A 27,424-nucleotide genomic window follows, 5' to 3' on the forward strand; every position below is an offset into this window, starting at 1 on the left:
TGCTGTTTAAGCTCACCTCTCATCACATGTGACCTACCGACATGATTCCCTAATTTCAACCCTTTCGCAAACACCTTTTTTCACTCCCACTGCGTCCTAATCCTGCAACACGCACGTCCAAACCTCCACTTCACAGCTTTCTTTTCCAACTCACCTCACCTGTTTGTTTACAAACAAAAGCCCACGACGAAAGTCTCTCTCCCGCGCGCGCACGCTTCACTTTCTCACAGCTAACTACTCTCTCACTTTTCCAATCCTCTCTCACCAAAGAACTCCACGTTCTCTCTCCCTCTCCCATGCCATAAAATCGCCTCGATTGTTGCACGACCCTTCTTCCAGGGTTGAATTCGCGCGCGAGCGCACTCGCTCCTTCACTTTCCCCGTTCTCACTTCTCACTAAAGTTAGTCAGTTCGTTTCTTCGTCGAAGGGTTTCTCGCAGTCGCTTCTCGGTTCAGTCTGCGGACAGCGTTCGTGCGGGTTAGAACTCTGGTTTGCTCCCAAGGTCTTCTAGTCGCGGAGGTTCGTCGTCGTCGCGTTCCGGGGGAAATAATAGGGTCGTCCGCGTCCGTGAGGTTCGGTGAGTTGGGTGCGGGTCCGGAACTCCTGATCCGCCAGTGGCGATAATTGGCCAAATTGGGGATCTGCTTTGGAGGGGTCTTTTTTTTGGGACGGGGAGGGAAAACCGGATGATTTGAGGGGCTCGAAGAATAGGGTCGGCCTCCGACGGTGTGTGACTGACACGGGTGGCCGCCGAGGTCTTTTGTGTGATTGTGAGCTCCGATTGTTCCGCGGGGTTTCCGGGAGTGCGCGCGTTCCGTTTTGGGTTATTGTGTGTGGGAGTTGTTTCGTTTTGAGGGAGCAAGTTGATTGAATAATTGTATTTCATGTTTGTGATTTTCATTCAGAACTTTTTCAGTGACGCAATGATTTTCGAGCCGGTTCATTCAATTTCATGCCTCTTTTTCGCAAAAGTGTGAGTGTTTTTTGCAGAAGGTGATTGATTCCAAAATAAAACAACAACAAGAGGATACAACAACGCGCAACAGAGTCACAAAGCCAAGAAGAGAGTCAAGTTTTTAAGGTGGTTTGCGTGTGATCTCCCGTACCGGCGATCGTGTGCATCCACACTCAACAGGTGTGTGTCCAGTGTTTTTAAGTGTATTGGTGGTGTTTTGGTTCGTTGATCCAGTGGTGAAGTGAGAAAGAGTTAAGATCGGCGAGAACATGAAGATCGGATCAAGGTGGTTCTACGCAGGTGGTGGTGGTGGTGGCGTTCTGGTGCTGCTCATGATGATGATGGTTGCAGCGAGTACGGTTGCGTCCAGAACGCCGATCTCCGTGACGCTGGAGCAGCACATTAGCGATGATCCGGATTTGTCACAGGTATTGTTAAGTTTTTCTTTTTGCAACAATTACCCTTTTCTTTCGTCGATCGAGCGTGGAACCGGTTGAACCTGAACGATGGCTGTATTAGTGATTATTAATACGGTACATCTGACTGTTGTTATTTATAGAGTAATCACTGGGTTCTCATGAGGGACGTGCGATGGGCAGGTATCAATCGCTGAATGGGTTGAATGGGGCTATGACTCACTTGAAGCAAGAAGCGCAGAAGGTGGCTTCCAGGAATGTGCTGCAACTTGCAGCTCAATCACGTACGATTCGCTTGATCGGGGAGTGTTGAATTGTTGATAATTTAGAACCGGTGTGGGTACGTTAAGAGTGCTGTTTAGTGACGGTGATGCGAGCAAGAGAATTGCAGGTCTGCAAAGGAAATAATATCAACTTGAATGAACGTATGGAACTCAGCGTTTTAATAAATATGATTTTATCCTAAATTCAATTCCGAGCTCCCTACGTTCATTCAAGTTGATTTTTTTTTGTGTGGACCTACAATTCACTTGCACGCATGATTTTAATTAAAAAAAAAATTGATAATTTTTCTTGACGGCTTTTGTTTGAAATTAATTACAGTCCAAATTCATTTATACGAAGTCACGATAATCCGAAGTGTCAGTTTTCCATAGTTTGATTATCCGAAGGTTTTCATGTGACTTCGGATAATCAAATTATGAACAAACCTTTTTTCGATTTGCTTTTAACGGTGCAGATCAACCAAAACTCTTTGAACCAAGATGTTGGTTACGGCTTCATCCATAAAGTACGTCACGCTAAAATCAGTCAACATTTTTTTGTAAAACTCGCTTCCATAAAAATTGCTATAAAAATGGGATTTTATCGATTTCGAACTTTTAAAAATCCTCAAAAATAATATAAAAAAATCAATTTGACCAAATCCAGTTGTCCTGGTATCAAATGTAAGCTTAGGTTGTCTCCATTCTAGAACCCGACCAGAAAACTGGATTTGGTCACTATGGCCACCGGGAACCTGTTACAACCGAAAAAATAAAATCAACGATATGACAATCCACGGTCATGCCGTTGTTCTCTGACCCAACCTGGTCTCTCTGGAACCGGTTAAAAGTGCAGGGTGGCTACCACGGGAAAATCCCTAAATTTCCGAAAATAATTCAAAGCCCTATCTCCAGAATTTGCATCCCAGTTCTTCCAAAATTAATTTCATGACATAGTTTTTAACAAATAAATTCGTTTTAGAAGAAAAAGTTGTGCAATTGAATTATTTTGATGAAATTTGGAGTCGGTCTGACGTTTTAAAGTGGATAAAGGCCTAACATTTCATCGAAACTTTATGTCATAGCTTGATATTAAACGTTTCAAAAAGATGGGAAAATCAACAATCTCGGACAAGCGTTTTGATAATTTTTGAAATTTTACTTCGCAAATATTTTTCTTGAAATATTTTTTTGACAATTTGAATTGCAGAATTTGAATGCTGAAATCATATTTTTTTAAAAAACCAAGAACATAAGTTTTCATGCCATGCCTCAAACCGATTCTTGTTGTATTTTTCAAGATTTATAATTTTTTTAATTATTTTCTCGTTTTTTAATAATTTCAATGCAATTAGTTTTTATTAATAAATAATTAATGTACAATTTCGTATTTCTAACCTAATAGAGGTTTGAACTTCCTGACAACTATGGTTGACACTATAATTAATTTAGATGTAATTGGATACTCTAACAATAAATTTGGCAAGAGGAGGAAAAATTAATAAAAAACCTTCGAGATTTGCTGAGGAAAAGGATAGAAATAGATAAAGCTTAAAACTAAATCACAGTTTGTTTTGTCTGTTGACGTCGATAAACATCGCTGCACAATGAAGCTTATTCGTTGTAGATGTACTTCATCATCAGCTCACTAAGAGCTTGGAATTGATCTGCCTTGTTCCGGCAGGCACAAAAACGCGTAAGCATCTCTTCAGCAAGAGCGAAAAACTCGGGAAGCTTGAAGAGATCATCACCGTTAATAAATTCAAACAACAAAATAAAATAGTTTTAAAAATGTATATTTATTTTTCCATATTTTTTTTTTGACCAACTGCAATTTTATTAAATTTTGCAGATAATCGCGTCTAACATTTATTTTTTTCAACAGCAAATGAAAAAAATATAGTTTTAAGAAATATCTACAAGTTTTTTTCATTTTTAAATAAAGGTACATAATGAAAATTTCACATCTTCAAAATCAGGACAAAAAAAACAAATTATTACTAAAACGTTAAGTTTAGACTGGAAAAACTTGTAAAATCGATTCAAAATTATGTGTTATTTTGTGAATTATTTAGAATGCAATGCTAAACGTTCATTTCAGCATTTTTAATCAAATAGGGCAGTTACAGGCTTTCGCAAGTTTTTAATTCAGAGACTACATATTAGGAAAGATAACAAACTATAGGAAAATAAAAACATTTTCATAAATTCATAGATATTTTGCAAATTATTGACGGCAGTCTAACTGTCATGATGTATAATGCATTTTGTGATACTTTTTTTATCTTTTAATATTTTGAAAAATTGGCTAAAAATTTGAAATTTATCTTCACCGAAGCCGAGGAGCAAAAACTATAAATAAAATTGCTGGCCTAATTTTGAGAAAAATATACCATTGTTTTTTGTAAATACAGTTTTTGCTTGAAATTGTCATTGTCGTTCAATTGTTTTCGTGCTCGTTGCTCGTTTTCACTAATCTTGTGATGAAAGCTGGCTTTCGGGAAAGGCTATGACAAAATCGGGAGAAAACCATGAAAACCCCGGTAATTTTAAAATTGAATTTAGGTAGCCACTCCCCAAGGGGCCACTTCCGGAATATGAAAGAAACTATTTCTATTACCTCAAGCGCTGGAATAAATGAACTTAATTTTAATTATGGTTTTTTGCAGAGTTGGGCAAAACAAAGAGCGAGCCCTTCAAAGACCCGGTTCACAAAAAAACTGCAAACGAACCATGGCTCACAAAAAAAAGAGGCGCGGTTCTTTTTGAAACTCCGGTCTTTTAAAAAAAGAATTTGAAGATGGAATGATTTTTAAACTTTTGTCTTTTTTAAAGTTTATAAGTATCATTAATTGAATTTCCAACAAAGTGTAGCATGAAATTTGTTTTTGAGGATTGAAAATGTTACTTCGATTTCTGGGGGGAGAGCTGTCAGCCGGACGTGCGGTTGGTGGTTTCGCGGGGCTCTGGTATTTTAGTAAATTCGGTGTGATTTTGAAAGTTTTTGGTGTCGGTTATGTGCTCAACAGATAGATATTGTGCAAGAGCTGCTTGGAGAAGTGAAAGTTTTGCAAGATTCGTAAATTTTTAGAGTTTACTTTGGAAAATTATTTGCGGGAATCGATATTTTCTTTTTCTTTTGCGGCGCTCGTGTGTGTATTAGTGCCATCGCGGTTCTGGTAAAACGATGACAGGCAGGCTTTGCGCTTTAACGGCGTGAGTGAGTGACTGCAGATTTGAGTTCTTCCACCGAAACGTCAGAGTCGGTCGCCAAAGGAAGTGAATCTGGAAGCCTGCAGATATTCTAGATGTCTGATACAAATTTGTATTGAGTTGCAGCAATCAACGACTTACGAGATGCAGAAATCTGGGTGAGAAGTTCCTTGTTTTTGTTTATAGAGATTATTATCTGTTATGAGCAAGTTTTTAATTCTTGCGCGTAATCAAAATCTTTAATATGTTGCGTGACAAAAGTTTATCAAAACTGTTTTTTTTTTCTATCTTCTCGCGGTTAAAAATTTGCATATTAAGAATTGGTACTCGTCACGTTCGTGATACTCACTGTTTTCTGCAAGTATCCGATCTAATATGTTAAGCATTTGTTATAGTTTATAGATTTTTAAGCTAAAAACACATTTTAACGTGAGGCCACCCAAATTTAGCATTCTGAGTTTAAAGTTTAGATGTTATTTCTGTTTGTTTCCTGTTTTATCTTTCCACAGTCGGCTGTCTAAGATAGAACTTAGTTTTTTTTTTTTTTTTTTTTTTTTTTTTTATTTCTTTTTTTTTTTTTTTTTTTTTTTTTTTTTTATTTCAATTTTTACAAAAATAATCGGGAAGTGTCTCAATTATTTGCTTATTTAATGGGTTATGCTATCGTCTGCATGTCTTGGTAAATATTTTAATTTATTCATAGAAGGATCCCTTATTTCTACAGCTGGCTGTCTAATATTGGATCTTTAACAAATATTCGCGTCGGGATGAAGTATTAAAAATTCACCAACTAAATGACAACGGTCTCAACAGTAGCATCTTATTGCTTACCTTGAGAATAAAATTTCAATCTGGTAGAATACTAAACTCATTACCTTGATTAAACGGGAATTGTCTCAACAGCAGCAGCCGATTGCTTGCCTTGAGAATAATCAATAAACAGTTAACACTCTTATGCCACTGGTCGTATCGCTTGCTTAGGGCGACTCCCAGACCATTACCTTTCACAACTACCAACTCCACGCGACGCTTACGCAGCCCTGTTGTTTAAATTCGATTAAATTTGGTCAAACGGTCAATTTGATCGAGTTCCACAATAAGGTTGGGAAAAAGAGCCTGCGGTTTCGGTACCTTTTTCCAAGTAAGTTAGCATCAACATTTCCCGTGCTCCAAATCCTTATTCCTACCCGGTGAATGGTGGAGATGGGAGCGGCCGGCAATGGATGGCTTTCATGGTGCTGCCTGTCCTGTGCTGGTAGAATTGGTTTTAATTCCCTTTAATCAATATCTAAGCAACCTGTGCTGGACAATCATCATTTATACATGACGAAATCCAGTCTGCAACCCGCTAAGATCACCATCTCCATGCGAATGCGAATGCGAAAAAATGCGAAAATGTTACTTCGATTTCTTCAATGCTTATAAATTTTGTCAAAATTGTCAGAACTATTACACGGTGAACTTTTAATTTACTTAAATTACTTCAAAAGTGAATGATTTTCTAAACGAAATAAAAAAACTTTTCATTGCATTTTCATTGATTTCATTGACATTGAAGAATTATCGGAGTACAAGTTTAAGCATTTCAAAAAAAAAATTAAAAAAAATGGAAAATTTTGCCGAAAAAGTACTAAATAGCCATATTTAGGCTAGTAAAAATTTTATTTAGAGTTTTTGCCCCGGCCAGAGTCGACGAACAAAAACTTTGAAAAATATTTGCATCGGCCTTAAATATGAATGTAGAAAAAAGATTCCAGAACATTTTCTCATAATAAAATTTGATTAATTTTAGCAGAAATAAGCACAATTTTGTAAAATTTATGGTTATTTTCTCCAAAACTCTAGGTTTATGTTTGGGTGCTTTCCCCATCCAATTATTCGAACGTTTGGACCTGTGGTTTTAAAAGCGATTTTTCTTCTTTTTTTTATTTTAAATAATGTCTTATGAAGTCTAATAAAAAACATCAAAAATCATACCATTCTTAAAAAATAGTATTTTCAAAAAAAAAATATGAAAAAGAGCGAAAGAACCGTTGAAAAAGCGGCTCATTTTGAAGAGCGAGCGAAAATGTGCGGCTAATAAAAAAGAGCGGTTTTGCCCACCTCTAGTTTTGTGAATTGCCCAATTGTTTTTTTTTTTATTTAGTCAAATTAAGATGTTTCAGTTTGTTGTTCGATCCCAGAAGACTCCGGTGGCAAATTTTCAGACGAGATTTGTCTGATCACGCCTTCCGTCGGACGGGGAAGTAAATGTTGGCCCCGGTCTAACTTTGAGGTTAGGTCGATAGCTCAGTCCAGATTTAGGAGTCGTCTCCCTGTGTCCTGTCTCGGTGGAGTCGCTGATAGTCAGTCGGACTCACAATCCAAAGGTCGTCAGTTCGAATCCCGGGGTGGAAGCTAAGGTGTAAAAAGAGGTTTGCAATTGCCTCAACAATCAAGCCTTCGGTCATCTAGTTTCGAGTAGGAATCTGGCAATCAAAAATGCCAAGGCAATACCGAAGAGCGAATAATTTAGTTTTTTTTTAGTTTGTTAAAAAAATACAACTTAGGATATTTTTTCGACATTTTCCCACGTTTTTTTCCCCCAAAGTTATTACTTTTTCGAAAAATTGGCAACACTGTCAAATGATTTTTTGCCAACTTGTGCCATAACTCAATAGATGGCATTTTTGCCAAAAATTAGATTCCTCAAAAATGGCCCTTGTGCGCGTTTTTCAAAAAACGAGGTTTGGAATTTGAGTTCCCAAATTCCATGAGCGCTTGTTAACGATTTTAGGAACTGATTTTTCTCAGTGTATCTAATTTACTTGTTGAGGAAAAGTCTTTCCAAATAATAATATACCAAAATCTGTTTTTGTTGGTGCTCCTGTTAAGGAAGAACCACTCTTCCCAAAGTGAGCTGAAACAACACGACCATAGAACATATTCAATGCACCGAAGCTTGTAAGCGAAACTACCCTGACAGGACAAAATTGGACATATCGAAGCAGAACCCGAATCCATCCCCTCCTTCCAAAGGGTACGCCCCCCAAAGGAACCTTGACCTTCGCCTCAGGGGGAAAACAACACAACCCCTTTTTCTGAAATAGACCGTCGTACACCCAAACGGCGGTCGCATGATTGTGATGCAGTAATCTTGCATGAATGTATATCGGAATCTGCATGAAAACTGTCCTCATGCATTTTTTGCGATATAGGGGTATGACATTTTTGCCCGTTACCGACAATTATCGACATTACCGACGGCTTTTTGGTTGTATTTCACAAAAAAAAACCTTAACAGAACGAGGATTGAACCACCAACTTCTTGGTTATTGATCCGACATGCTACTACCGCGCCATGGACGCTTGATGAAATGTGAGTGAAAAGAGAACCAACATATTCTTCTCTTTGGAGTGTTGCTCGGGGACGGGCCAGCATTATATGTGTTGGTGAGAACTGCAGATCGCTGAAATGTTTACACGCGGGCAAAATTGATCTACGGGCTTATGCAAAAAATGTTATAAAATGTGACATTTTCTGCAGCAAATCCACTGTTGCAGATTATGAGATATATTTTTCCTTTGGGTGTAGTACTACCAATATCTGCTCTGGGTTGAACAAATATAACTCCGGCCCCAGAGCAAATAGAGGAAGCACGATCCGCCACCGCACAAATAGATAGGCTATTTTCTGACTTTCACCCTCGCAAACCCCAAGCTCGAAAAATGAAAAGGGTTGTGTATCGACGGTTGGATGAGCTTTTTGGAGCTTTTTTTTGGGAAAGGGAGTTGAATGGGGTTGAACAAGTAAGAACAAACAACTGGTAGTCGATTTGGTATCACTGTTTGCCCAAATGACAACGATTCCTTTACAAGTGACTTTGTAGTAAATGCTAGGTTTTGGGATGATAAGGTTGGCAGAGTGTAACTTAACTCGGCTATTGAGTACTAGTCCAAATTAGAACGGAATAAACCCCGTTTATTTTCAAGAACTAAGCCAATGTTCTCCGTTCCAAAATTTCGACTACCTTTTTTTCGTTTGGCGGGGATGAATAACTTCCCATCGACCTGTTCCTCTTCATTCACTTCTCCTCAGTCGGCAGAGTTTAGCATGGTAAACAACTGTTTTCTGTTGTGGCTGGCAACAAATTGCCCTGCTTGCGAACACACAAAACATGCGAATATCGATCGGCCCCGGCCGGAAAACTAATTGCCACCTCACCGTCGTCGTCGTCTGTTGTGAGTCATTTGCGAACCTCCGACAACCTGGAAAACGGGGCTCCGGTTTGTTTTGGGGGGAGAGGGGCAACGAAAAGGAACACGGTTTTGAGTCATTTTGGGAGAAGGAAATGTTAAATTGTGTGTTTAGCCGGTTGGTTGGTTTCAAGGCCGGTGGAGGACTCAATATGGGAATAAAAAGTTTGTTGGAACTTCGTTTCAGTGGTGTTTGGCACAATGTCACCCCTATAAGGGGTGAGATTGGACCAATTTTGAAATGATTTGCATTTAAGGTAGAGTTCATTAAACTCCATGTATTGTGTTAATGTTGGTAAAATATAAAAGAATATAAATATTTCAACTCTGTAGATCAATTTGTCATCAACGATCCCAAATTAGTCGAAATTCAAGTGGTTTGTTCCGACCTTTCTTCGATTACCGTTAAACTTTTGCTCCCTAAACACGAATCCGAGGTCAATTTTTGATATTTCGTGGTGATGAGATGGTATGACCCCTTAATTTTTTCTGGAATTTCACTGAGAAACGTCTTTAAATTTTTTCTTGCTCTAAACCGTGACAAGATAGAAATTTGGTGTCAAAGAGACTTCATTTTTATCACTCCATCGTGCCTCTAATGTTGCCATATCAGCACTTTAACATTCAATTACAGCTCAATAAAAGCGTTTTCAACTGAAACCGAGTGATAAATAGCTCAATAGGAAGTGAGCAAGCTAGTTTCTATCAAGAGTTTTACAAAATAGGTGAAAATCAGCAAATTGGATAGAGCTAACAGCGAATGCTTCATCTTCATCTAACTTACGAGAATTTCCCCTTATTTAAATAATCACACTTTTTTGCCCCTTTGCCTCCTCTTCTTTGGTCAGAGTCGAGGGACATAAACACAGAGAAAATATTTTTTTAATGTATTATTTTTGGAAAAGTTATATGGTTGACAAATATTTAGAAGTTTTCAAATTCAAAACTCAATCGTGAAACTATTTTTGCTGGATTTAAAAAAAATCTAACAATACTCAAGATAGGGGAAATAAACCCATTTTAAGCCTAATAAGCGGTCTTGTTTGAATGGATCGAAGTAGGTCGCGCTGCGGGTCGGACGCAAATTTTTGTGCTCCTGTCATTTACATGGAGTTTTTATTTTTTAATGTTTGAGACAAAATTTAAATGTCTTCAAAATTATTCGAACGGTTTGTGAATGTTTTAAAACTTGTGCACCTGGTGAAGAAGGAAACTGTTTTGCCAGCGCCGGCCATCAACCAAGTGAATTACTAAATTCGCTTTACGGACAGCTTTATAGCGGACGGCGCTGGGTGGCGATTGATATCAAATTTTGGTCTGAAGAAGACTAGTGGAAGTTGGCCAATATGTACAACTAGGTGGAGCTGAGGGATTTGGATCTGTGCTTTCCGCGGCATAGAACGGCTGTTCGAGATCGTGTTGTTCAAACCCGGTGAGGAATTTACTTTTTGCATCCTTATTTAATTTTCAAGTGTTGCAAGAGCGGCCGTGGCTGACTGCTTACGGTGTTCGCTTTATAAGCGAATAGTTCTGGGTTCGATTCCCATCTGCTCCCAACAAGAAAGTTAAGGAAATATAAATTCTTGAAATTCCTGAACATGAACGAAAAATCAAAATTGCTCAAGGCGGGGTTCGATCCCTCGTCCAGATTCGCGGCGTATGAGCTATGACTGGAATTAGGAATACTGTTACTGCTAACAATTATATACGCGCTGGATCTTTGTCCATTTGACGAGGGTCCGGAAGTTCTGAATAACGTTTGGATCAAATTGATGCAACCGTTCTTTAGGGCGGGGCTTGTCGGTTCAGCTAAGGTACCTCGCGCTCGGCTAGCCAGCGTAGAAATGGGTCACCGAAGCTCGGCAGAGCTAACACCTTCCAAATGCCTATGCGAGTTATTTGCATGTATAGAATATAAAATCTAAAATACATGGAAACAACTCAATTTGTAAGAAGCGGCCGCGTGGTCCCGTTTGATTGGTTGCACACACACACAATAAGCGGTCTTGTTTGAATGATGCTGGATAATCTGGAGTGTTCCTTGAAATTCAGTAAAACCAAGTACACCAACGAGTAGAGCAACTTTTTGTGAACATTTCTGTTTATTTTCACTTTTATTAAAAGTTATGCTATTCCTTTTACAAGCATTTTAAAAAAATATTTCAAAAACGCATTCTAATCAGTCGTGTGCATTGGGCCACGCCCATTTTTGTATTTCCAGCTTAGTTCTTTTTTTCTTCCAACGCTCGTTTGGGTCTGCTTCGTGCTGCCAAAATTGATGAAATTTTTAGCGAACACTCACGAAAAGTAGCATTTATAGAGAAAGTTTCCTGGCAACACCACAAGCGCTGCTGATGGTGTTGGTGGCCACCCTTTGTTCTTTATTTGCCTTCGCTTCTCGCTCGGTTTTCTTCAGCCTTCGATTAGAATGGATGGTCAAAATTGAAACGTCAAAAGACGTAGCGCGTTTGTTTTTTTGATGGCGCTTGCTAATTATTTACATGTTTCGGGATAATTTTTCAAGTGAGTGACTAAGTAACGGTCAAAAGAACATGTTGCCGGTAGTTGGAAGCAATTTTATATCTTGAGCGCTTTGAAATCGTAGGCGCAAGTGAAAAGATATTGATGGCGACTTTCGTTAAGCAGTTAACCTCTGATCTTGCGTGTGGATGTGTGTGCCACCAAAATGATGAGAAATGGTCTCGCAAAATAGAAATTATGATCAAAAGTGCATTAAATTTGATCTTTTTGGCCAGTAAATGGCATAAATTTGCGTGCTCACTCGAGGCGGTGCTGTTGCTGGTAAGTTTATAACCTAAATATTATTTTTTGAGCTTTAACACTCCTCCGTCCAAGGCATTTTTCACTTACACGGACGACCAAGCCTCCGAAACAGTTGCTTCGCTAAATTCAACTCGCTCGCATTTGGCTCCATTTCAACCAATCTTGATCGTTCTTGCAGCATTCGAACCGGAAGGATTTCAAGATTCATCTAAAACAAGAACGAACCTGATCCGACTTACCTGCTAGTAACACCGACTAAATTCGTCGAAGCAACTCTTTTTAGGCGCTCGTTTTAGGGAACACGTCATGGCCAAATCAACAAGAAAGCATTAAAATTTGAAATCAACCACTCAAATGTAACTAATTTGGGGTCGCTAAACACGAATATGACACTTAGAATATTCCAAAGTATTCAGAAATCCAGAAATCCAAGATGGCGACCAATATGGCGCCTGTAGTATATTGGGAACATATATTTGAGGGTGTAATAGTGATTCAACCACTCAAATCTAACTAATTTGAGGTCGCTGAACAAGAATATGACACTTAGAAAATCCCAAAGTATTCAGAAATCCAGAAATCCAAGATGGCGGCCAATATGGCGCCTGTAGTATATTGGGAATATTTATTTGAGGTTGTAATAGTGATTCAACCACTCAAATCTAACTAATTTGGGGTCGCTGAACACGAATATGACACATGGTATATTCCAACGTATTATGAAATTCAGAAATCCGAGATGGCGGCCAATATGGTGCCTGTAGTATATTGGGAATATTTATTTGAGGTTGTAATAGTGATTCAACCACTCAAATTTAACTAATTTGAGGTCGTTGAACACGAATATGACACTTAGAATATTCCAAAAATTCAGAAATCCAGAAATCCAAGATGGCAGCCAATATGGCGCCTGTAGTATATTGGGAATATTTATTTGAGGTTGTAAAAGCCATTCAACCACTCAAATCCAACTTATTTGGGGTATGAATATGAGGAATATGACACTTGGTATATTCCAAAGTGTTCAGAAATTCAGAAATCCAAGATGGCGGCCAATATGGCGCCTGTAGTATATTGGGAATATTTATTTGAGGTTGTAATAGTGATTCAACCACTCAAATCTAACTAATTTGGGGTCGCTGAACACGAATATGACACTTGGTATATTCCAAAGTATTATGAAATTCAGAAATCCAAGATGGCGGCCAATATGGCGCCTGTAGTATATTGGGAATATTTATTTGAGGTTGTAATAGTGATTCAACCACTCAAATCTAACTAAATTGAGGTCGTTGAACACGAATATGACACTTAGAATATTCCAAAAATTCAGAAATCCAGAAATCCAAGATGGCAGCCAATATGGCGCCTGTAGAATTTTGGGAATATTTATTTGAGAGTGTAAAAGCCATTCAACCACTCAAATCTTACTTATTTGGGGTCGCTGAACATGAATATGACACTTGGTATATTCCAAAGTATTCTGAAATTCAGAAATCCAAGATGGCGGCCAATATGGCGGCTGTAGAATTTTGGGAATATTTATATGAGGGTGTAATAGCCATTCAACCACTCAAATATAACTAATTTGGGGTCGCTGAACACGAATATGACACTTGGTATATTTCAAAGTATTCAGAAATTCAGAAATCCAATATGGCGGCCTATATGGCGCCTGTAGTATATTGGGAATATTTTATTGAGGTTGTAATAGTGATTCAACCACTCAAATGTAACTAATTTGGTGTCGCTGAACACGAATATGACACTAAGAATATCCCAAAGTATTCAGAAATCCAGAAATCCAAGATGGCGGCCAATATGGCGCCTGTAGAATTTTGGGAATATTTATTTGAGGTTGTAATAGTGATTCAACCACTCAAATCTAACTGATTTGAGTCGCTGAACACGTATATGACACTAAGAATATCCCAAAGTATTCCGATATCAAGAATTTCAATATGGCGGCCAATATGGCGCCTGTAGAATATTGGGAAAATTTATTTGAGAGTGTAAAAGCCATTCAACCACTCAAATCTTAATTATTTGGGGTCGCTCAACAAGAATATGACACATGGTATATTCCAAAGTATTCTGAAATTCAGAAACCCAAGATGGCGGCCAATATGGCGCCTGTAGTATATTGGGAATATTGATTTGAGGTTGTAATAGTAATTCAACATCTTAAATCTAAATAATTTGAAGTCACTGAACACGAATATGACACTTAGAATATCCCAAAGTATTCAGAAATCCAGAAATCTAAGATGGCTGCCAAAATGGCGCCTGTAGTATGTTGGGAATAATTTTTATTTTTTTCTGGATTTCTGAATACTTTGGGATATTCTTAGTGTCATATTCGTGTTCAGCGACACCAAATTAGTTACATTTGAGTGGTTGAATCACTATTACAACCTCAAATAAATATTCCCAATATACTACAGGCGCCATATTGGCCGCCATCTTGGATTTCTGAATTTCAGAATACTTTGGAATATACCAAGTGTCATATTCATGTTCAGCGACCCCAAATAAGAAAGATTTGAGTGGTTGAATGGCTTTAACACTCTCATATAAATATTCCCAAAATTCTACAGGCGCCATATAGGCCGCCAGCTTGGATTTCTGGATTTCTGAATACTTTGGAATATTCTTAGTGTCATATTCGTGTTCAGCGACCCCAAATTAGTTGGATTTGAGTGGTTGAATGGCTATTACACCCTCAAATAAATATTCCCAAAATTCTACAGGCGCCATATTGGCCGCCATCTTGGATTTCTGGATTTCTGAATACTTTGGAATATACAAAGTGTCATATTCTTGTTCAGCGACCCCAAATTAGTTACATTTGAGTGGTTGAATCACTATTACAACCTCAGAAAAATATTCCCAATATACTACAGGCGCCATATCGGCCGCCATCTTGGATTTCTGAATTTCAGAATACTTTGGAATATACCAAGTGTCATATTCATGTTCAGCGACCCCAAATAAGTAAGATTTGAGTGGTTGAATGGCTTTTACAACCTCAAATAAATTTTCCCAATATTCTATAGGCGCCATATTGGCCGCCATCTTGGATTTCTGAATTTCTGAATACTTTGGAATATACCAAGTGTCATATTCATGTTCAGCGACCCCCAATAAGTAAGATTTGAGTGGTTGAATTGCTTTTACAACCTCAGATAAATTTTCCTAATATTCTACAGGCGCCATATTGACCGCCATCTTGGATTTCTGAATTTCAGAATACTTTGGAATATACAAAGTGTCATATTCGTGTTCATCGACCTCAAATCAGTTAGATTTGAGTGGTTGAATGGCTTTTACAACCTCAAATAAATTTTCCCAATATTCTACAGGCGCCATATTGGCCGACATCTTGGATTTCTGAATTTCAGAATACTTTGGAATATACCAAGTGTCATATTCATGTTCAGCGACCCCAAATAAGTAAGATTTGAGTGGTTGAATTGCTTTTACAACCTCAAAAAAATATTCCCAATATACTACAGGCGCCATATTGGCCGCCATCTTGGATTTCTGTATTTCATAATACTTTGGAATATACCAAGTGTCATATTCGTGTTCAGCGACCTCAAATCAGTTAGATTTGAGTGGTTGAATCACTATTACAACCTCAAAAAAATATTCCCAATATACTACAGGCGCCATATCGGCCGCCATCTTGGATTTCTGAATTTCTGAATACTTTGGAATATACCAAGTGTCATATTCATGTTCAGCGACCCCAAATAAGTAAGATTTGAGTGGTTGAATGGCTTTTACACTCTCAAATAAATATTCCCAATATTCTACAGGCGCCATATTGGCCGCCATCTTGGATTTCTGAATTTCAGAATACTTTGGAATATACCAAGTGTCATATTCATGTTCAGCGACCCCAAATAAGTAAGATTTGAGTGGTTGAATTGCTTTTACAACCTCAGATAAATTTTCCTAATATTCTACAGGCGCCATATTGACCGCCATCTTGGATTTCTGAATTTCAGAATACTTTGGAATATACAAAGTGTCATATTCGTGTTCAGCGACCTCAAATCAGTTAGATTTGAGTGGTTGAATGGCTTTTACAACCTCAAATAAATTTTCCCAATATTCTACAGGCGCCATATTGGCCGCCATCTTGGATTTCTGAATTTCAGAATACTTTGGAATATACCAAGTGTCATATTCATGTTCAGCGACCCCAAATAAGTAAGATTTGAGTGGTTGAATTGCTTTTACAACCTCAGATAAATTTTCCTAATATTCTACAGGCGCCATATTGGCCGCCATCTTGGATTTCTGTATTTCATAATACTTTGGAATATACCAAGTGTCATATTCGTGTTCAGCGACCTCAAATCAGTTAGATTTGAGTGGTTGAATCACTATTACAACCTCAAAAAAATATTCCCAATATACTACAGGCGCCATATCGGCCGCCATCTTGGATTTCTGAATTTCAGAATACTTTGGAATATACAAAGTGTCATATTCGTGTTCAGCGACCTCAAATCAGTTAGATTTGAGTGGTTGAATGGCTTTTACAACCTCAAATAAATTTTCCCAATATTCTACAGGCGCCATATTGGCCGCCATCTTGGATTTCTGAATTTCAGAATACTTTGGAATATACCAAGTGTCATATTCATGTTCAGCGACCCCAAATAAGTAAGATTTGAGTGGTTGAATTGCTTTTACAACCTCAGATAAATTTTCCTAATATTCTACAGGCGCCATATCGGCCGCCATCTTGGATTTCTGAATTTCAGAATACTTTGGAATATACCAAGTGTCATATTCATGTTCAGCGACCCCAAATAAGTAAGATTTGAGTGGTTGAATGGCTTTTACAACCTCAAATAATTTTTTTCAATATTCTACAGGCGCCATATTGGCCGCCATCTTGGATTTCTGAATTTCAGAATACTTTGGAATATACCAAGTGTCATATTCATGTTCAGCGACCCCAAATAAGTAAGATTTGAGTGGTTGAATTGCTTTTACAACCTCAGATAAATTTTCCTAATATTCTACAGGCGCCATATTGACCGCCATCTTGGATTTCTGAATTTCAGAATACTTTGGAATATACAAAGTGTCATATTCGTGTTCAGCGACCCCAAATTAGTTGGATTTGAGTGGTTGAATGGCTATTACACCCTCAAATAAATATTCCCAATATTTTACAGGCGCCATATTGGCCGCCATATTGAAATTCTTGACATCGGAAAACTTTGGGATATTCGTAGTGTCATATTCGTGTTCAGCGACCTCAAATTAGTTAGATTTGAGTGGTTGTATCACTATTACACCCTCAAATATATGTTCCCTATATACTACAGGCGCCATATTGGTCGCCATCTTGGATTTCTGGATTTCTGAATACTTTGGAATATTCTAAGTGTCATATTCGTGTTCAGCGACCCCAAATTAGTTACATTTGAGTGGTTGAATCACTATTACAACCTCAAAAAAATATTCCCAATATACTACAGGCGCCATATTGGCCGCCATCTTGGATTTCTGGATTTCTGAATACTTTGGGATTTTCTAAGTGTCATATTCTTGTTCAGCGACCTCAAATTAGTTAGATTTGAGTGGTTGAATCACTATTACACCCTCAAATATATGTTCCCAATATACTACAGGCGCCATATTGGTCGCCATCTTGGATTTCTGGATTTCTGAATACTTTGGAATATTCTTAGTGTCATATTCGTGTTCAGCGACCCCAAATTAGTTACATTTGAGTGGTTGAATCACTATTACAACCTCAATAAAATATTCCCAATATACTACAGGCGCCATATTGGCCGCCATCTTGGATTTCTGGATTTCTGAATACTTTGGGATTTTCTAAGTGTCATATTCTTGTTCAGCGACCTCAAATTAGTTAGATTTGAGTGGTTGAATCACTATTACACCCTCAAATATATGTTCCCAATATACTACAGGCGCCATATTGGTCGCCATCTTGGATTTCTGGATTTCTGAATACTTTGGAATATTCTAAGTGTCATATTCGTGTTTAGCGACCCCAAATTAGTTACATTTGAGTGGTTGATTTCAAATTTTAATGCTTTCTTGTTGATTTGGCCATGACGTGTTCCCTAAAACGAGCGCCTAAAAAGAGTTGCTTCGACGAATTTAGTCGGTGTTACTAGCAGGTAAGTCGGATTAGGTTCGTTCTTGTTTTAGATGAATCTTGAAATCCTTCCGGTTCGAATGCTGCAAGAACGATCAAGATTGGTTGAAATGGAGCCAAATGCGAGGGAGTTGAATTTAGCGAAGCAACTGTTTCGGAGGCTTGGACGGAGGAGTGTTAATCGAGCATCAAACTCTTCATATGACGAAGATAGGTGTTTGATTAGAAAGGGTATATTTCCCCTAAATACTGTTTTAATGCAAAAGAGGCGAAAAAACGAATCTGGAAGTTTGAAGATCTGGCAATCCTTTTCACTTTGTGATTTTGCTATATTTTCTGAGACCTTTTTTGGACTAATTTGATTCTACCCCAATAAACTTTTCTGTGCACTGTGAATTTAAATAAACATTATTTACGGTTCTTTTGAGTGCGCATTTTTGGTTAGGAGTGAGGAAGGCATCAAAAACGTAGGTGTTTTAAGTAAGGATTCAACCAATTTCTGAAAAAAATATTTAAAGAAATTTTGAATCTTTGGTAATCAACTTTTAGTTTAATTAAACAAATAATTATTATTATATAGAATTTTGTATATTTAGTTAATAAAATTAAAAGTTGTTTACCAAAGATTCAACATTTTAAAAGGTCTAAAATCTAGAAGTTTCTTGGCCCAAACAAATTAACACGTTTTTTTTATTTGGACATTAGTTGATATTTGGGGTAGTTAAAAGAAAAAGCAATTTATTTTTCAAAAAATCATAACTGTCGATTGATCGATTCAAACTCGCTAAAAACTAAAATGAAAGGTTATAAGAAGGTCGGATGGTACAGTCTATGTCTAAAAATATTTTGCCTGGAAAAGTTAAAAAATTTAACATTATAATCAAAAATTGGAAAAATTTAGTGAGGCTGTTGTAAATTCCCCCCCCCCCTCCCTTCTTTTAAAATCGACTTGAAAAATAATTTTATTTGAATTTTTGAAATTATGACTTGTTTTTATATGTATTTTTAAAAACGAAACAAAAGACAATTGGCAAAAAGCTTGTTTTTTTTGCATTTTTTCGAAATTGTAATTTTTTGAATCCACCTGACATGGCTAGGACCATTCTAATGTCTAAATTATGAAATATGTGTCTAATTATTTGGGACATCAAATCTCCTGAGCAGTTTCCGGTCATTTAAAAATTTCAGTTAAACTTCTGCATGAACTTACAAGCATTTTTTTTAACTTTCAAGGTAAAAATAAGAAATGATTTTAGCTTTATATGATTTAGTGTACAACTTTTAAGTTTATTTTTTTGTTATTTTATTGTTTTTTTTGGTCAGGAAGTCATTTTGAATTTGATTAGTATATTGATTGAAAAATTGATTTTTAACCTAAATTTAATTAAAAAAATCAATAAAAAATTTTTAATCCTTTTAACTTCTTCTGACTACTGCATTAAAAAAAACATTTTTTTTATGGTAATATTTTCATTGATAAAAACAAAAGTTTACTTTAGGTGAATTATTTTACGAAAATGATCATCTCGGCTTATATTGAACCAGAATTGACACCTTTTTTGGGAATTTGTTCTGAAAACTGTTCTCTACAATCTGATTGATTCGAAAATGTTTTAAAATGGGATGGCGTTATTGGCAGAGGATTAAATAAAAATTGGAAGCTTTTGGGCAATCAATAGCTTTTTAATGCAAAATATATGGTTGCACTAGTCTAAGACCCCCGAAGAAATATTTCGATGGAACCCGCAAAATGTCGGGGAATAGAACTTCTTTGATGGTGCCAATTATAAGACTTATCATTTTATTTTTATCTAAAGTTTGTTCCAGGGAACACACCGTGATAATTTATATCAGAAAATTTTTAAGCTTGCTAGATAAAAATTTTCTTTAACGGCCTTGGCTAACGTCATGATTCGAAATCCGGACACTTAGTAGCATATCATTTTCGTTATAGCTGACAAAAAAACATGTAATATGTTGGAAATGAAGAAATATCATCAGGATGTAGTATAAACAGTCAGTTTTAAGAGAATGCATGCAAAATATGTCTTTTCTAACAATTTTTCATCAGAATTTGAAAATTAAAATGACTTGCTGTGCTTCGAATCCCGGACACTGATAAAAGCTGATTCGAAATCCGGACACTTTTGCTTCGAATTCCGGACACTCGTTTTTGCTAATGAATCGCACAAATTTGGACTGAAATGTTAGTGAATGGCATTCTTTAGGTCTCAAATAAGCTGTTAACATCAAAACAATCGATATTTTGTATAAAAATTTGCTAGAATTTAAAGAAATCAAAACCATAAATTTCTGCTTTGCCTTCCCGGTGCTTTGGACGCCAATGAAATATTTCAAGTGAAATGTTTCGCATTTTTGGTAATCTTATAATTTTATTTTATTTAATTGTTTTGACATTAACTACAGCGTTCAAACAAACTTTAAATGAAAGTTGATGTTAGAATTCATCAAATAACACAGTTTTGACATTCATAATGCGAACTTATATCCAAATAATTGATAAAACAAGATGAGGTGTCCGGGTTTCGAAGCGTCCGGGAATTCGAATCATGACGTTATTTTTGTTTCTTTTAATTTTGTTGTTTTCATGAAGAAATAAGATAAATTATACTAAATAAAAATCTTTGCAAGTACCCATTTGAAAAAAAAGAGATGATTTTCATTGCATCATCATTTTTCATTATCATCCAATTTTATTGGAAAAATCATTGACTCGCACGGTTCATTGTTCTCCTTCGAAATCGAAACATCCAAATACCACCATCGAATGAATCCGTAGTAAAGTCAGTCAGCTCCTTTCCTGACATTCTTTCTCCGGTGTGGTGTCAAATAGCGCCTTACAGAACCGGAGGGAGAGCGAATGAATGAAGTGAAAATAGAAGGAAATAACAAAAGCCATTCCAGAAGAAGCCAGCCAGTCACTATGTCAGTGTGTGTGTGTGCATGTGCGATTGTCTCCTCTCTATTCTTTATCCATTCTTCACGGGCAAAGTCGTCGAGTGACTGTAACTACTCGTAATCACACAAACGGCCGAACACACACACACACACAAGGGAGGCGGTTGGTTTCCGTTGATCAAGAACCAGCAGAATCAACCACGGCTGTGGTGGCGTGCCTTCACGTTCTTGATTCACCTGGGTGGCGTTGTTGTTGCTGTTCAAGCCTTAAGGGAAGTAAAACACACACACCACCGTAACTCCTCACAGAAGGCATTGTTTCTCTTTGTGAGCTGGAGAACTTTGCCGAAGTGTCTCGTTGAATCCTCGGGATATTTGCGTTTGGCGCTTTCTTCTTTGCTTTTAGAGTTTTTCGCGTAGTTTCTTCGGCCGTTGTATTGTAATCTATGGTTATTGCACTGCAGTAGATATTTGTGTGTGTGTGTGCGTGGGGCTCTGTCCGGAGCCATCACAATGGCAAAAGGAACAATGAAGCGTGTTCTCGATAGTAATAATGAAAATTTTGTCTTTCTAGAAGATATTTATATTGTTGGTATTGATTGGTATTGAGTCTGTCCCATTTTGAAGACATGTCGAGAAGATCCAGGTGCTCACTTCTTAAAAAGCTAGTTTATGATGTCAGGAACAATGTTATCTTAAACAAGAAAAAAATAATGAATACTTTCGCGAACGCCTGCTTTTCTGCAAAAGTTATGTTATCAACAACTTTTCGAAAAATCATAGGAATCAATACAATACATATTTTGATAAGGCTTATTTTGTCATTGAATAATAAGTTATCGTCTTGGAAGTAAGATTTACTATCAATATTTGTACAAAATTCAAGTTTTTGGTACTCCTATAAGCAACGAAACTTTTTTTTAATCTTCATTATACAATATTGTAGACTGCAATTGACAGTGTTTCTTGTTTGCTAAAAAAAATATGAAAATAATCCTGTTTTTTCCCTATTTGGTCCTGATTGGTCCAAAAAGACTTATTCACTTGCGATCACAAATCCAACGCGACGAAAAACTGCTCTGACCGTTTCCAATCGTTTGTCACTTCCACACCGATCGCTACAGAATACTCTCTCTATGCTCTCTTTCTCACTCCAAACGGGTAGCACTGCGTTTGGCTCAGAGAGGCCGATAGCGTTATTTCACTCAAAGCTGAATCAAAATAGTGTGCGATCGGCTTAGTTTTGATCATTTATTAAATTGCTTAAAATCAGACATGCATCGGCACTAAGAGCTCTTTTTAACGGCACTCCGCTTGTTCTAGATGGCATTTTCGTTTAAAGCAATGTTATGCTTGTTGCCAGGTAAAAACCTCTTGTTTTTGGCTTGAATAATGTGTAGAAAACATTGGTTCATTGGAAAAAAACGATTTAAGCTATATTTTCATGTAAATGTTCTCTTAAGCTCTCAAGAAGAAATTCTTAAAAGCTCTTTGAGTGCAATTAAGGGTTCTTAAACTATATCTCAGTTGGGTTTCAAAATAATCTCTCAGGGTCTTCGGGAGCCTTAAAGACAAGCGTATTCTTATCACTGGTACAACATGAATCTACGCGAAATGCCAAACAAGTTCTTCTAAAAGAGGAGTTAGAGCGGATGCATGTCTGCTTAAAATCATAGTTATAACAAATGTTTTGTAATTTTGTTAATGACTCAACATCAAATACACATTTGACAGCAATTTCTACCTTGCCAAATACAAATTTCCGGCAAACTGTGATAGGGCAGGCCAAAAGAGCGCCGCGTTGGTATTTCGCTAGATTCTCTCCTCTCTGAACATATTCGTTTGTGACTCGAGTCGACGGACGGAGTAGGCAAAAAAAATCACGAAGTATTTGTATCGCTAGGGGAAGCCAAGACCGAGACCAAGACGCTGGTAGCTATCGAGTCGTGTTCGCTCGCGAATGGTTGCGCGATCCAGTCGGCAAAGATTCACCGGCGATAAGAGAGTGATTTCTGATCTTTAAGCCGAAAGTTAGAACCCTTGTATTTGGCGATTTTAATAGCTCTAAAATTAATCTAAAAAAACACTCAAAGTTTTCATGAACATTTGAAAAAACTCTATTTAAACATTTACACACGCACTTTAGGCCACAACTAATCTAAATAAAAACTCATATCCTTCACAAAACTAAATAAAACAACAAGGAGAACAGCATTTAATTCCATCGGTCACCTAATGTTGGCATATCAGCTTTTTGATGTTCTTTTACAGCTTCTAACGTTTTTATCTGAAATCAAATAATAAATAGCTTAATGAAAAGTCAGCAAGCAAGTTTCTCTCAAAAGTTTTGCATATTTAGTCGAATCCGGTGAATTGAATGGAATAAGGATCGAATTCTTAACCAATTCTTAACCTGCCAAACATATGACATTTTTTCCCAATTTCATATAAGTTGTCATTTAGTTTACAAAATGTTTGTAGACATTGAGCAATTATCTCCGAAATAGGTTGGTTTCATGAAGTTTCAATTTTTATTTTTATTGCAAAATTAGGGTTTTCTCAATTTCAATTTCAATGCTTTATTTCATTTCATCATCATCCAAAATAATGAAAATTGAAAAGAATTTTCACAGCTATTTGATTTTTTTTTCGCATTTTCCGATTCATTGGACAATTTTCCACTAGGAGAAGGTTAAATAAGTTTATAAATATTAAATATATGTGTTTTTGAAACACAATTTGAAAAAATCTCCATATTTATAGGCAATTTCAGTTGAACAAATTTCATGTAAAATGTGAAAACTTGTGATTCGTGCTCCGAATTCAGTGCAATATAAATCGATAATTTTATACGCAAAACGAGTTTAAAAAAAAGTCAGGCAAAATTACGCCTTTTTAACAATTTTACATAAAATATAAATGTATTTTGTTAAATAGCTTATAAACTTAGTTAACTAAATAAAAACATTGATTTTGCCTTCCTCACCTTACTGAGGAAAGGCTATAAAATTACTCGAAAAATGAACTTCTTAATTTGACCTCGTAGACCTACCTTCACGTATACCTATCGACTCAGAATCAAATTCTGAGCAAATGTCTGTGCGTGTGTATGTCTGTAAGTCCGTGCACCGAAAAAAATGCACTCGATTATCTCCGGACTGGCTGAACCGATTTGGGCCGTTCTGGTCTCATTCGATCCGTCTTAGGGTCCCACAAGACCTATATTAACTATTATAAAGTTTTGTTAAGTATTTCAAAAGTTATGCTAAAAAAACGATTCTGGCTAAAGTTTGAAAGATTGTAAAAAGGGTGGTTTTTGTAAGAAAACCCGTCTGATCATACATTTTTAGAAAGGTATTTGAAAGACCTTTCTAATGAGCCCAAAACATTGAAGATCTGATAACCCTATCAAAAGTTATGAGCACTTAAGTGTCATTTTTACACATTTCAGAGGCCGGATCTCAAATATTTTGATGAAAAAGTTGTCCGGATCTTTCATGCTACCCATTGTTGGATAGGTAATCAAAAGACCTTTCCAACAAGCCCAAAAGATTGAAGATCTGATATCCCTATCAAAAGTTATGAGCATTTAAGTGTCATCTGTACACATTTTAAAGGCCGAATCTCTAATATAAGGCCGGATCTCAAATATCTTGATAAAAAAGTTGTCCGGATCTATCATGCGACTTATCGTTGGATAGGTAATAAAAAGACCTTTCCAACAAGCCCAAAAGATTGAAGATCTGATAACCCTATCAAAAGTTATGAGCACTTAAGTGTCATTTGAACACATTTTAGAGGCCGGATCTCAAATATTTCGATGAAATTGCTGGCCGGGGCCATAATGCGACCCGTCGTTAGTTGGATAGTTAAAAGACCTTTCTAATGAGCCCAAAACATTGAAGATCTGATAACCCTATCAAAAGTTATGAGCACTTAAGTGTCATTTGTACACATTTTAGAGGCCGGATCTCAAATATTTCGATGAAATTGTTGGCCGGGTCCATAATGCGACCCATTGTTAGATGGGTAATCAAAAGACCTTTCTAACGAGCCCAAAACATTGAAGATCTGACAATCCTATCAAAAGTTATAAGCAATTAGGTGCTATTTATCCACTTTTTTCAGGCCGGATCTCATATATTTTGATGAAAATGATACCCGGGTCCATCTTACGACCCATCGTTGGTTAGATCATTGAAAGACCTTTCAAATAAGCCCAAAACATCGAAGATCTGATAACCCTACCAGAAGTTATGAGCACATAAGTGATATTGTAGTATTATTCAGTAACCGGATTCCATAATATTTTGCTCAAAATGGTTTTTGGATCTATCATGCGACTCGTTGATAAATAGGTTAGCAAAAAACCCTTGCAATGAGTTCTAAACATCAAAGTTCTGACAACCCTATCAAGATATTGGCACTTGATTTTTAAGAATGTTTTTTTTATAGCCGGATCTCAAATATGTTGGTGAAAATGAGATAGTTTACCCAAACTAACCTCCTGCACGAGCTGATTCTTTCTGACGTTCTCTTGTGTTAGATCTACAGAACAAAAAAGGAAACGCAAATTGGCTAGGGTTTTTTTTCAAAATTAAGTTTATTTTTTAGTTGACCCTGCCGGAAGTTCCATCGACCAATCTTTCTTGAAAACTGTTAGTTTGAGAACTGGATTGATCTAGGTCATCTTCCCGTAGCCGCAGTGGCACCACCCTATACTAAGTAGTTCCGTCCAAACCCAGCTCGCTTCCAAGTTGCTTCTAAGTGCTGCTGCTGCTACTCGTGGTCGGAATCGACTTCGTCGTCGTCAGATCGGATTTGGAGGGTGCCAGCAGCAGAATCGCCGGTGGAATCATCTTCATTTGGAATTCACCCGCGCTTTTAGTTTTGTGGTGATGATGGTGTGAGTGGTGGTGATGCTTGCCGGTTTCCTGTGGAAACGACTTGGGGAGCAGGTCCTGGCGAGAGTGGACTTGAACAGCCGCTCGCTAAGCAAGGGCATTTATGGCGATTTGTCTGGAAGATTGAGGAAGGTCGTTAGAAAGTTACGAGGTCAATTTCTTCAAGTTCTTACCTTCGTCTCTCCATATCGTGCGGATCGCAACAAACCAAGTGGACCGAGTGGACGCTAACTGACTGGAGGGACGCTGATGAGATCGACGATGGAGTCAGTCGCTTCACGAGACCGATCCGAAGGCAACACAAACATGGAGGTTCCATTCAGCAGATTGCACGCTCACATGATGATGGACATGACGGCCAGCGTCAAAGGGACGTTTCTAAAAGAATAATAAGTTAAACTTTTCCAGCTAAACCCGCTTTCTATCCTACCTTTTTGTAAAACCTCCCAAGCAGCGTCCGCGCGTTCAAATGGTCCAGGGTGATTTGCCTGACTACTATGCCAATCGCCGCGTTCATTCCGGCCAACTCCGGCCGCGTCCTTCATGATAAAAGATCGTCAGAATTTCAACCCTCACGTTTGTGATGGCAAACTACTGCAGCATCTCCATCTGGTCCCAAGACGGCACATCTTCACCGTTATCAAATCCACCTACACCTCCCAAAAGCAAAAGGTGAAATTCAGAACGTCGGTGGCATCAAATATTCCGACGACACGCTCAGAATCTGGACCGCTCGGGACGAGAACGACAACCCGTACCCAATCAGCGTCGAAATGCAGCTAAACTTTACTACAAAGAAAAAAAAAACGCAACAATTTCAAAACAAATCGAGCAGGGCAGAAAACTGCTGCCACAGGTAAATGCTGCTTTCCGTGTTGGACATCCCATAGTCTACTTGCCTGCTTTACATGGGGAAGGACACGGGGTACGTGCCAGCGAGGAACAAGAAACCCGGCATTTCGGTGAATCACAACTTTGTAAACTTATGTTCTGCAGACGTGAATGTAAATAAAAATATCGTTCGATTTCTTTGCGATGAGTGATGACGCTTGCAGCGAAGGGTTGACAGATGTTGGAGGGATTCGGACGATTAGGTCAACTGAAATGTTTGGGCCGATTCAGGCCGTCTCCACGGCTGGGATGCAAATCAAATTTGCTCCCTCGTTTGCTCCCGTCTTATGAAAACCGAAATCAAATCTGGAGTTGTTTTTGAAAAGGTCCAATAAGCTATTGTGTTTCATATGTTTATACTGCCCATGTTCGCATAAATGTCCCATATGCAAAAACAGCAAGCTGAGAAAAACGCATTTGAAGTTTGTCCCATACATAAAGCTACGTGTTAAGTTTTCACGGAAAAACTGGATTGCCTCCTGATTTCTAGAACAAAGTACTGGATGTTATAGGCTTTTCGGAAAGAGCACACGATTTTGAACCAAACTACATCAATAACTCAAAAGTGATGAAAATGCAAATGGGACATTTATGCGATCAGGGGCAGTATAGGACCTAATCGAAAAAGTCTAGAAATGTTGCTCCAGATATTTGATTTCAAGTTCATCTCTAGAGTTTTTTGCCTTCC

At 37.5% G+C, this 27,424-nt stretch overlaps 1 protein-coding gene and 1 long non-coding RNA gene across 9 annotated transcripts in view; one reads left to right on the forward strand and one right to left on the reverse strand.

Annotated features, from left to right (window-relative positions):
• Positions 1 to 438: 438 nt before the first annotated feature.
• The window catches only part of LOC120423869 (fasciclin-1), a 634,253-nt gene continuing 607,267 nt past the window's right edge, over positions 439 to 27,424 (forward strand). For 2 of the 8 annotated variants that reach the window (XM_052706261.1, XM_052706262.1), the window contains exons 1-2: positions 456 to 578; positions 907 to 1,384. In XM_052706261.1, the coding sequence (XP_052562221.1) occupies positions 1,226 to 1,384 (159 nt within the window). In that variant the 5' untranslated portion in view covers positions 456 to 578; positions 907 to 1,225. Of the gene's footprint in view, positions 579 to 906; positions 1,385 to 27,424 lie in introns of all 8 variants that reach the window. The other 6 variants (XM_052706257.1, XM_052706258.1, XM_052706256.1 and 3 more) reach the window with 6 other exon arrangements.
• Positions 25,539 to 26,630, reverse strand: LOC120427389 (uncharacterized). The gene is made up of 3 exons (XR_005606874.2): positions 26,276 to 26,630; positions 26,019 to 26,223; positions 25,539 to 25,960 (listed from the first exon to the last, which is right to left on the reverse strand). It is a non-coding gene; the product is annotated as an uncharacterized LOC120427389 (long non-coding RNA).

The sequence above is a fragment of the Culex pipiens genome, chromosome 1 (genome assembly GCF_016801865.2).
Source record: "Culex pipiens pallens isolate TS chromosome 1, TS_CPP_V2, whole genome shotgun sequence".
NCBI lineage: Eukaryota > Metazoa > Arthropoda > Insecta > Diptera > Culicidae > Culex > Culex pipiens.